The sequence below is a fragment of the Cyprinodon variegatus genome, unplaced genomic scaffold, assembly GCF_000732505.1.
Source record: "Cyprinodon variegatus isolate N-32 unplaced genomic scaffold, C_variegatus-1.0 Scaffold389, whole genome shotgun sequence".
Taxonomy (NCBI): Eukaryota; Metazoa; Chordata; class Actinopteri; order Cyprinodontiformes; family Cyprinodontidae; genus Cyprinodon; species Cyprinodon variegatus.
Genome location: NW_015150842.1, coordinates 468,991 through 481,255, shown reverse-complemented (window position 1 = coordinate 481,255; position 12,265 = coordinate 468,991). Strand labels below are relative to the sequence as shown.

Sequence of the window (12,265 nt, the reverse complement as noted above, 5' to 3'; positions counted from 1 at the left end):
CACATGGCATTTAAAAATGGGAACAGGAGCAGGTTTCATAAAATAATGTTTGCAAAACAGAGCCCCCTTTGTTACAAAAAGACAAACTGAATACAGCTGAAAACTGATATTTTCACCGCCTTTGTTATCATTATTGGTCTCAATCTTTTCTCAGTGTAGAAAAAGGGCAAAGGTTTTTTGTTTTCTTTTTAACGAGTTTACGAATTCACTTTTGAGTCCTTTATGTTACCATAGTGGGTTTTTCTTACATTTTAACAAGGACGGCAACAATTTTTTCCATTTATGTAGAACCTCATTTCTCTTAGGCACCGTATATCTGACTGAACAAGGACCTAAACTACCTGAAGTTGTCCGTATATTTCATTATTTGCACTTGGATTGGTTTGCCTGTCCCCGTTCTGAGTTTTTTTTCTGACCTGTCTTCGGCTCCTACTGGATTCTGCCTGTGTAACAAACCTGGAACTGGTTCCTGATACTGTCCTCGATTTCCCTTTGGTACCTCTTCTGACCTCTGATCTCTTGGCTCTGGCTCCTGAGCACATCCTCGACATCGACTTTGTCTTCGCTCTCTGGATTGTCCTGCCTTCTTTCGTCTACTCAGTTCTGATCTCCAGCCTGTCCTCCAACCTGTAGGACTTCACCATCTGGGACTCTCTGTGTGCAGCCCGCCGCGTCGTGTTGGCAGCTGACCGGCCATAACCAACCTCGTCCTCTGGGCTCAGACTGAACTTTAAGACCAGGTTAGTGACACGCCAGATAGGCATGGTCACTAACCTGTGTTCTCCTCCTGCAGTTTCCTAATATAAATGATGATGCCCTTCTCTACAGTTCCGTCTTAAATAAATATTTTGTGAAACCTAACTGTCTCTCCGCCTAGAAAAATGGGTCCTCTTGTTCTGAGCCAGAATCAGAGTGGGGAATATACTATGTTTAGGCTTGTTTCTCTTCCAAACCTACTTGTATACCTGAGAATCTAAAATATTTGATGACTGGATCTTTCAGTAGGTTCGTGATTAGAAAGCAAAAGAGATGGATCTGCAGAACTGAAATCAAATTAACCTTTATCATCCCATAATCTAAAACTAATGATAAGAAGAAAAAAAACATAAAAGGGAACTTAAAAATTATTTAAAATTGTATGTTTATCAAATAATGAACTTCTAGGGAACAAAGAAAGGAGGCAAAAAGAAAAAATCCAAGTTAAGGAAACGGTGACAGACACAGCAAACCAAACCAAAGGGTCTGAAAAAAGAGAGCTTTGGAGAAAGGCCTTAATGTTGATAACTATGGTGCCAAATACAAAATTAAATGAAAAATTCAGTCAACTCTACCAATAACTGAACTCCTACCATGTGAACTCCTAACAGCAGCCTTTACGCTCTAGGTTCCAAGTTCCAGGTTCTAGATGTGTTCCTGCATCAGCTGACCCAATGGTAATTGTTAAATGACCTGTATTTCTTATTTGTTCTTCTTTTCTTGTTTTGATGTTTTTTTAATTATTTTTTTTTTAATAGAATACATGTTTATGTTAAAGCTTTTTAAAACTCTTTGCAAATGTGGATTATAAGCCAGTAATACGTGTGTAGAAATAAATATGTAATAGCTTTTTTTCTCCATGTATTTGCAAACATGCCTCAGACTGATCATAAAGTGCATCATTACCCGGGCTTTGGCAGTACTGGCACAAACAATAAGTCACTGTTACTAATAGCGCTGGTTGTTTACTTAAATATAACAGGTCTGAAATCATGCATCATGGCTCTGCCTTATCATCTAGAGAATAAGGTTTGACGTAAAGACAGCATACTTATTGGTTTTCATGCAGACAAAGAAGGCTCTGAAGGAGTCATAGGATCAAGGGATGCATGGAACATGGTGCAGACAGATGGATGATGAAAAAAGAAATCTTTATCAGAGAAAAGACAGGTTGTGAATAAGATGTTACTGATATGTATCCAGGACACCCGTAGTTTGTCAAAAGCTATCAGTAACTTAACCTTTGATTTTATTAAGTTGCAGAAATAAGAAAATTATACTAAATAATTTTAATGCAACAATATAAGACTGTAACAATCGTAAAACATTACTGTTTGGGAAACAAGGAACCAGCACTTTGATACACACAACCTTCCAGCTTCCTATTTATATCTTAATTGTTATATGGAAATTTGTGGCAGTTGCTGGACCTACTGATACAAGATTGGCTTTATATTAGAGAGAAACTGTCTACTTAAATAAACAGCAGTAAAGGTTTGCAAATATCCACTGAAGTTTTCATTCATTCATTTCTTTAGTTGTTTGGTCCCATTTCTCTCCTAGTCATAGCCAAAGACCCAGCTTTTACTGTAACTGCATGTGCTCTCTTTCATCCCTTTGACATGAAAACTGGCTCAGAGCTCGTCTGTTTAACTGCTTCTTCCCCAGACAGAGCTACCTATGCAGCTAGTTTATTAGTTCCTTTTCTAACATAGAAAGTATTTACAGATCTTGGCCTTTATTTATTTTTTTCTGTATATCTACCTTTTTTTTCTTGAATCCCTGCTGGAGGTTTCTTTCTGTTAAAAGGGAGTTTTCTTCTCCACTGTCACTACATGCATGGTTGGTGTGAGGGATTGCTATCAAGTCAGTAACTCAATGCGATCAGCTTGTTTTCCTTAAATAGAAACCTTTGAACCAATTTGACTGTATAGTCTGATTGAATTTTCTCTGTAAAGATGCCTTGAGATGACGTGTTGTGAATCAGCGCTTATAAAAATAAATTAAATTAAATTACAAATTTTAATTTAAAATTAAATAAATTTCTGACGTCTCATATATTTTCTGCTTTTATGTATGTGACTCCTGTAAATTCTTTTAGCTTATATTTTAGCATGGACAAATGGGGTAAAATTGGGGGAAAACTAGCTGCTAAAGACCAGAGAAAAAATAGAACGCACTAAAATGCAGACAACTATTCATCAAAATCTCTAAAATAAGCTTTTCAAAATCAGGTATTTAAAGGCAATTGAATAGGAATGAAAGGTGTTAATATAACTAATAACTCATGATTTAATTATTAAGCATTACAATATATTGCAGTGGCCTCTTTTACATAATAAAATCATGAATCAGTCAGTCAGCAATTTTATCACATACATAATATTTAGGTCCAACAAACAATAATTAACGCCTTCAGTTGCAGCACTGTAGAGGAGTGTTTTTGTGCACTGGTGGGTATGGAGAATGAGACTTAAGTCGGAAGAATGATGTAAGCATTACACACAGACATGCACCCACACACACACTCATATGTATAATGAGAAAAAGGTGTATCCAGTTCAACGTCTCTCAGTGCTTCCATCCTGTTCTGCTCCCTTCCCCCAGCCCCAGTGTTTCCCCTCACTTAGTTCCACATCTGTTTCCCAAACTGGGGAAGGGGCCTTGAAGAGAACAATATCTGGCACAGAACAGACCTAACTTTCTCTTTCTGTGTGCAAGCATGAATGTGTGCAACACACATGGTACATTAGATTGAAGAATCACTTAAAGCTGGTGATGGTGCAGTTAAACTATTACTACTGTAAAACCACTAAAATACTGTTGCTTTATATCAAGATTAAAATGTATTAGTTTAGGATGGCCTCTGATTGGGCTTTTCAGTCTAACCTTCCTTTCATTTTATTAATAATCAACTCTTTGATAATAAATGTTTATTCTCTTTAATTATTTGCATTGTGTTTATGCCACTGCAATGCACTTTTCTTTTTTAATGTACAGCACTTTGAATTGTTTTGCTAATGTGCTCCTTATTATGAGCAGTTACATAAGATAGCTTGCTAATGTGTGACAATGAGACATTTTCATCCATCCTGCATCAGACTTTTAGAAAGGGAAACGTTATTTCCTAGATTAAAAGTTGCATGTATTTTTTTCTTTGTATGGTATTATTTATAATTTGAAGTTGAAATAGGGCTGGTATTTCTGGTCAGAAACTAAAGCCCTTCAACTCAAGCCCATTGAAATCTAAACATATGCTGCCCCCTACTGGCAAAAAGCAATTACAAACTCAAGGAAAGGGCAAAAAATGGCTCAAATTACTGAAATAGTTTGATTACAAATGGAGAAAAAAAAGAACATTTAAAAAGTTCTCATGACATGAGACCTTGTATCTTGTTGGTTTTATGATTTATGTAAAAGTTCAGCACAAAGTAGCTTATAATTCTCAAGTCTAGCTTTCATTCGTAAAACTTTTAATGCAAAGCTGCTGCGGTAAGGATATTTCTCAGTCAAAGCTGTTCAAAACAAATTTGGTGCAAACAAGAGTAGTTCTATATTTACAAAAAAACATAAACTTAAATGAGTGAAAAAAATAAAATAATAAAGGTCTAAAACAACTTGGGAAGGATTGACTAGTCTGCATTCAAAGATAAACATATTTGACACTTCTGAATCAACACATAATAAGATGTTAGTATTCCAAAGTGTTTGCACATCACTGTATGTATCTTTTAACAGTTCAGCCATGTTTGATGTGCTATTTCAACTTTTCCCCTTGTTTCCTGACTGTTTTTTCCTCTCAGCCTTCCTTTTTGGGATATTTCTCTTTGGCCAGTTTGATAAAGTCCTCAGCGCTGTCCAGTGACACCAGACGGTCCTAAAGGAAACACAGTGAGCAAGAAAAAAAAAACCTGTCAGTAAATAACCACTTTGACATATCTCTGTCTCTCTTTTCTAGAACAATTTTGCAAATAGACCAGGAAATAAATAGGATCTGATCTGTACAGGATCACTGAAACAACTGGGTGTAGAACACCAGAAAAAAACCTCACACTAAAGGAATTGCTATTCCTTTTAGTCACAAAACAGTAATCATATAAGACTCATTATATGTGATCAGAAGGATCAAAGCTCACTGAAAACAAGACAATTGTTCAGTTTTCCAGTAACAGTAGGTCTCAAAAGCTGAAAAGGTGACTCTAAGCCATATAGATAAAAAAAAAAGAGGAAATAAATTTTCAAAAGGTTTTTGTGAAGTGAATACCATGATATAAAGGTATCTGCTGTTATGTTCTGTTCCAAGAGGAAACAAAGAGGTGTGGTCCAGGAGTTGTTTAAAAAGGTCAGTAGCTTTTCCAAGATGTTCTTGATTTGGATTGAAATGGCGCTGTTTGTTTACGCATAGCAGGGAATCCACCTCACACTGATAACCTGCAGAGACAGTTGGAGAGAAACAGAGGAAATTTACCAGGGTACTGAAAGAAAAGCAAATGGATAAAAGTCCAAGGCTATTTTTGATAAGAACGGGGCATGAGTGTGTTTCCAAGCAAGACAATAGTTACAAAAACACAGACAAACGAAGATGGTAAATACATCTGCTTTCCAAGGATCTTCCAGTTAAAGATGTATCTGTTAAGTTTCACCAGAGTAGATGTAATGAAGTTGTGATTACCCAAAAGGCCTCTAAACAAAGTATTTAATATTGCTCTGTAAGAGTGCTAAAGATTTGCCCCCAGCTCCATTCTGTTTTAGTAGTTCAGTGTCTCACCCAGCTGCAGGAGGATCTTCTTCCATCGGGATCTGACCTCTCGCCTGGCATAACGCAGCGTGTGGATGTCATAATTCAGCTTCTCCCATTCCTGGAGAGAAACAAAAAGTCTATATTTATATATATCTTAAAAGTAAATTAAGGATGAAGCTCTTCAGCACATAAACGTTAAGGTTTAAGTGATGGAAAACTGCAGTGAGTGGCTTCAGTTACAGTCCTGTGAGTTTTTTAGCTTGTTTCTGTATCTCTCTAAAACACTGGGCTTCATCACTTGGATCCATGAATAGAGTTCAATTTATCTACTACGGGCACTTTGTTTTATTTCAGGTAAAGGATTTACAATAATAGTTTCACTTATCTTTAGTTTTACTTAACTTTCATGTAAGACATTCCAAAGAGTTGATGTCTTTTAAAGTTTAGTCTGGTAGCCTGATGGTTAAAATGTCTCACAACATTTCAGGGATGCTTTGGTTAATCTTTCTTAGACCAAACTGCATCAAGGAATTGTTTTACCTACACAATGTGCTCAGTGTGGCTTCAGCCTGATGCACACATACATCACATGTTGAACACAGTCACACAGATAGACTGAACAATGTGAGCTCCAAGGGGAAGGTTTGGTAAACTGGAGCGTCAGCCTTTAGAAAAAGACTGTGACTTTCAGCTGTACCTGTGAGTTTCATCTAAAAGATGATAACGAGAAGCTCAGCAATTGTGCTTTAAGGGATCTTCAGAAATCAGAAATCTATAACCCATTAAGAGAATACAATAATTTAGCCTTATAATGAATAAAAGAAGAATAAGCTATTTTTAAAGCTCAACTAAAGCTACAAGAGCTATATTGTGTTTTTTTAGTTGCTGATGAAATCATTACGCTATTTACAAAGATCTTTAAACAACTCTTTGCTGTTGGAACATTAAGATAGTAATTATTTAAAAAAAGATTTTCAAGAACTTTAATGAAATAGTTTAAATAACTAAACTGAACTGATAAAAGCTCTCCCCATCAATCTTTTTCGAGGTCATCAAATGATTTTAACTATAAACATTTCGCTTAGCTGAATTGGTTCAGGTGGTTAAGACACATCTGTCTTTTGGGGGACCAAATATTGATATTAACAGCATCTCTTTCACAATTCAAACTAAATTTAACCACCAAAATGCAGAATTGTTTCTAAAATCCAATAATGTTGCTAACCACAGTGAAGCAACTTTAGTAAGTTATTATTCTTTTTTTTTTCAATGAAAAGAAACTCTGAGCATCAATGGGCCAAGTAATTACTGATTATCATAGTAAAGTTATTTAAAAACTAAAAAAAAGGGTTGGAAGAAAAATAACAGAAAATTGAAAGGATGACAAAGGATGCGAAACAGATTCATTAAAGCCTTTCCTCATTGAAGAAAAAGATGAATGAATGAATGTTAACCTTTTCATTTTAGGGTTGTAAATTTGGTTTAGTTTGTTTTGGCAGCGAATTATGACCATTAATTATCCAGATTTAAGTTGTGTAGCTGAACTTTGGTCTAGATCTTGATAGGAGATAACCTAAGCTTTTTTTAAATGAGTCAAACACTTAAAAATATTATATGTAGCCATTTTAAATCTGTTGACTTTTATAAAGCACATACACTCATTCAATAAATTTGAATATGTGATCTTAAATAAAAACATTTTCTTTCAGAATCGTATGTATTGACTATGACTTCCTATTTTTATATCCTGTTTAGGTTATACTCGTAACGCTTCTTTAACCCAAATAGTTCAGAATATTCAAAAGGTTGGTGGAAACCAATTACCTCAAAGTTCTTAATTAGTAGTGGACGAAGTACTCAGCAGTAGTACTTAAGTAAAAGTACTAATACTCATACTCAAATCTTACTCAACTACAAGTAAAAGTTACTCTGTCAAACATCTACTCAAGTTAAAATATTGAAGTACTCACTTTTGAAAATACTTACATATCTAAAAGTATGTGCATTGAAAAGAACTTAAGTATTGAACAATACAATAAGGATTTTTTTATACATCAGTACCTTTGTGTCTAATTTTCTGTCATTTTAAAGAACCTTGTAACATTCAGAAACCACCTGATGCACAGAGGCATAGAACGACCGGCTACCATTTCTAAACTACATGTAAAGAACTTCAGCATAAAAATGCCACAAAGAAATGATGACAGCTACTTTGATTATTATTTCTTATTTAAAAACAAACCATAAAAGAAAACAGTCTTGATTCTCCTCACACTTTCACAATGGAAATAGAGGTTTATGGTTGAATTTATTACCACATAGAAAGTGCAACTCAGATTTGAGAACTGATCCTGTTGAAGAACTCGGCCACATGGCAAAAACCAACGCCTTAATAAAATACAAATAATATTTGCTCTTATTTTCTTATATTTGGGGAATATCATTAAATCTCTAAAATATTGGTGTCAAAATTCAGTCCTTATGACTACTATCTGCCGTGATGAAACTGCATGAAATTAAAACAGCAAAAGCGGATTACAAAGAAACGCTGAACTAAAAAGAAAAAGTAACTAGCAGCTTCCTAGAAATGGAGTGGAATAGAACTTAAAATATTGGACTTTGAAATGTAGAGGAGTGAAAATTACCCACCCAAAAAACGACTCTAGTAAAGTACAGGTTCTCAAAAAATCGAGTAATCGAGTAAATGTATTTGTTAATTTCAACACTGCTTTTGATTAAGTAAATTTGAATATTTATGTTTGAGGTACTTACTTTTTTTACAGCTTGATGTATAATCTGTAAGTACTTCAAACTTTAAGTTACTTAATCAAAAACTTTGAGGTAATCGGTTTACACAAAACTCATTAGGGTAAAGTGCAAATAAAACAGTTATTACATTAGTGTCAGTTTGTTATTACATGTATATCAGAAGCTTGAGTTTTGTTTGTTTTTTCTCTGAGGTCATGTCTGTATCACTGAGATGAAGACTATTAACACTACATCAGCTGCAGAATTGTCTAAATCTAAATCAAACATGGATTCTCTTTTATCCATCTGAAATGACACTGGGCTTCTTTATTCTTATAAATGATGCTATTGAAATATAACAAAAAAATTAGCAAGACAGTGTTACATCTTAGTAAATGAGATAATTCTTATACCAAATCATCATGGAATCTAGGTCAGATGTATTTACTAATGTAAGTGAGCGTGATGGATATTAAAAGACTTCTTTGAGAGTCACCTGTGCTGTACCCTGTGGTCTTATTAAATTACTTCATTAGAGTGCAGCAATTAAAACAAGACGGAGGGATAAACATTCTTGCAACAGAACAACTGGGGACTTTCTCTAGGCATCGTCTTGAAGAAGCCTTCTATGTTGCTGCACTTGAGGTTGGCTTGTTTCTCTCTGATGGATTTCAGAGAATTACAGAGCCCTGCAAACATATCTTTACCCCTAAAACATTTCTAATGTTTACGTTAGTCACATATAAGTACACTGATCTTCAATATAGACCAACAAAAGTCACAAATATTGGTGAAAAGAATAGTTTTTTAAAAAAAATCTGTCAAATGCAACATATATTATTTCTTTAAACAGCAATAAAAATGCCAGTGCAACATTACACCTATCTTGATGATGAAACAAGATTGTTTGTAGAACATTGGTGATTAAAACAGCAGCCAATTAGGCCAAGGAAGAAAGCAACCATAACACCAAGGATAAGACTGTGGAGAAGTTAAAGTCAGGGTTATGTTATAAAAATAATGTTCTAACAAATGAACATTTTACAGATCAATGTTTAGTCCTTTCTCTGACAATAGAAAGACAACAACAACAAAACATGGTCATGTAATATGTGTAGAAGTAATCTAGATTCACTTATCAAACTTCAGAAAAAAACATTACGAATTATTCATAATGTTGGATTCAAAGATCATAGTAATGCACTTTTCTTAAAATCTCCCATCATTAAAATCGAAGACTTAATCAAATTTAAAACCCTTGCTGTAGCGGACAAAGCAAGCCGTGATCTACTTATCTGCAATTTACAAAAAATGTTAAACATTTGTGTTGAGAAGATGTGGTGTTTTCCTCACACTAACAAGGCTGGAGTGCAGCCAAGCAGGAGTTATATTTTGGAATGGGTTAGATATAGATATAAAAAGGAATACCACACTAAGACAATTTAAAAGCATGTATATATTATATGTATATATTATCTTTACAAAATATGCATGTAACCCAAACAATTAAACATGATAATTTGTAACATTTTCAAATACTAGATATCTTCTTTCTGTACAACTGCTTTCAAAATGTGACATTCTGTATTCGTGTCACTGTGCTTTGATTTATAATGCCTCCTTATATGTGAAGTGACATGAATATTGTAATTTAGGGATAGGTTTTTATAAGTTCTTGAACTTCTACCTACTCCTTTTGAGCGCTACTAAAATGTCTTAACATCTCAGTGTAAATCTTGCTTGTATTGTTACTCAAAGAAATTGTAAATAAAAATAAATAGAAATGTTAATAAACTATAAGTGAAAGATTCAGAGAACCAGGCAAGAGGATAGAGGTAACTCTGGAGGAACTGCAAATCTCAGGTGGGAGAGTTTGTTTATATGGAAATGGTTATGTACCACACATTTTAAAGAAAGCCTTTACAGCTCTGCATTTTCATATATATTTACTAATGGATCAACATTGAATGTTGATTGGTCATTTGGATCTTTAAAAAGCATTTTTCTTATTTAATAAAGTTTAATCCTAAAATACAATCGATATTCATGGTTCAAGTTCAGTCTTTAGTGAAAAGAAATTGGAAATTTTCTTTTAGTGTCCTAAGTGGGGAAAATAAGTAGTGACAACAGTTAAAAAGCAATAGGAAATGGAAGAACACAGGTTCACACGCCGCAAAAAAGACACAAGATTAAACATGAAAAAAACATTTAAAAAATCTGAATCCAAAGTAGAAACAGGAAAAACAGAATAGCGTTTATTTTGAAGAAAGAAAATACATCAGAAAAAAATAAATCCAGTGCTGTTACAAAAAAGATATACTGTGATTATATGAAATGATGTGTTCAAACAGCTGTGTGACTGGAAATGCAAATAAATAGTTCATTTTTGCACTGCTTGAGACAAGAAAAATAAACTCTGCAAAAATGAGAAAGTGGCGCAAATATCAGGATGGATGCAGAAAAACAAATAAGCTTGCAAGGAGCAGGCAGGAAATGGACATTCAATATTTACCTAGTGTTTCTAAGAATGTGTTCATCTACACAGGAAACTCTGTTTCTAACAGTCCAAGATAAGAACATATGTAAAGTTTACTGCTTTTTATATGAATAAGAGTATGTTGTGGTAATGAGCATCACATGCTGTCTGTTACCTCTGTAGCCGTGTCAGCTTGGTCTCTCATGTTGATGAAAGCCTTCAGCTCTCTGTCCGATCCACGTCTAATCTGAGCCTCTTCAGCTCCGATGGTTTCAGCCCAACAATCCACCATTGATCTCTGGCTCTGCTGGTTGTACTTTGGGTTTTTTGCCAAACACTGTGGCCCAAAGAGGCTTTCTTCCTCTGTCTCACTGTCACTGGAATCACTGGATAGTTGCTCAGGTGGTCTGGATCTTGAACTGGTCCTCATGCTGTAAAAAAAAGAATTTGAGAAAATAAGTGATTTTAGAGAATTTTCTAAATCCTCAAAAGGTTCTTTCTATCTAATTTTTGGAATGTAGAATAAAATAAAACAGAAAATCCCTTTATTGTCCCTCAAAGGGGAAATTCTGGTGTTTACAGCAGCAACAAGATTATAGAAAAAGATGGTCACACAAATGTGGACCTTAGAAAAGTGTATAGGAATAACAAAATATTGAATAGTTAAAAAAATTAACAAATGAAATACTGTATTGTAAAGCGTTTTAACAAAATAAATACTGTGCACCTGGAGAATAAATAACCAATATACAGCTATGGACATTTTATATATAACCTGAACAATGATAAAATGATTATATTTCTAAGTTTCTCTTACCGTAGAATAGCTTTCCTCTCCTCTCTGTTCTGCATCAGATAGTAGTGACAGCAGCAAAGGGTGAAATTAGCACCCATCTCTTCTCTTCAAAGGTTTTCAGCCAACAAATGACAGATATTAATATCCTTAGGCAGGAGTTATGTTTCCTGTTGCTGATTTCTTCCAGAGACTTTGAGAAATCTAAATATTTTCAAACGGCAAAGTCCATATTTTCAATTCAGGCCACATCCTCACTCATTGCATTCCTCCTTCTACCCTGGCCTAAAAAAAGGGCCAAACCCGGCCTGAACAGGAGCTGTCTGCCAATTACATTATCCACGTGAATAGGAACAGAGAACAACAACACGCAAACACACCAACCCATTGGATAGTTCAGGAATGAATGGCACCTTTATTCAACAACTCCTGATGACACAGAATGGAGGGAATGAAGTTGCTAGCATTGGTTTTGTATTAACACAAAACTTTTATGTTAAAACCATTTTAATCAAAAATAATATTTAAAATATAAATTAGTTACCATAAACCTATGAAAGAAAAAGCAGTGTTTCAGTAACATTTTCTTCATTTCTTAAACATACCTTCTAGTCTGTTTTAAATTAGTTACTATTTGGCATATAAGTACTTATCCTAACTTATATAATGAAGGACTTTAATTGGTGTTCAGGATTCATAGGGATGGTGTTCAAGATTCATAGGGATGGTGTTCAAGATTCATAGGGATGGT

The 12,265-nt window shown here is 34.5% G+C and overlaps 1 protein-coding gene across 1 annotated transcript; it reads right to left on the bottom strand.

Moving 5' to 3' along the window:
* Positions 1-3,995: 3,995 nt before the first annotated feature.
* Positions 3,996-11,792, bottom strand: LOC107092659 (melanoregulin-like). The gene is made up of 5 exons (XM_015387256.1): positions 11,539-11,792; positions 10,897-11,152; positions 5,525-5,615; positions 5,021-5,187; positions 3,996-4,633 (listed from the first exon to the last, which is right to left on the bottom strand). The coding sequence occupies exons 1-5, from the start codon at positions 11,613-11,615 to the stop codon at positions 4,556-4,558; spliced, it is 669 nt and encodes a 222-aa protein (XP_015242742.1). The 5' UTR covers positions 11,616-11,792; the 3' UTR covers positions 3,996-4,555.
* Positions 11,793-12,265: the final 473 nt, after the last annotated feature.

Coding starts and splice junctions, on each gene's coding strand:
- LOC107092659 (XM_015387256.1), bottom strand. CDS start 11,615: ATGGGTGCTAATTTCACCCTTTGCTGCTGTCACTACTATCTGATGCAG. Junction 11,153..11,538: donor GAGAGGAAAGCTATTCTACG/GTAAGAGAAACT, acceptor TTTTTTTTACAG/CATGAGGACCAGTTCAAGAT. Junction 4,634..5,020: donor GCAGATACCTTTATATCATG/GTATTCACTTCA, acceptor TGTTTCCTTTAG/GACCGTCTGGTGTCACTGGA.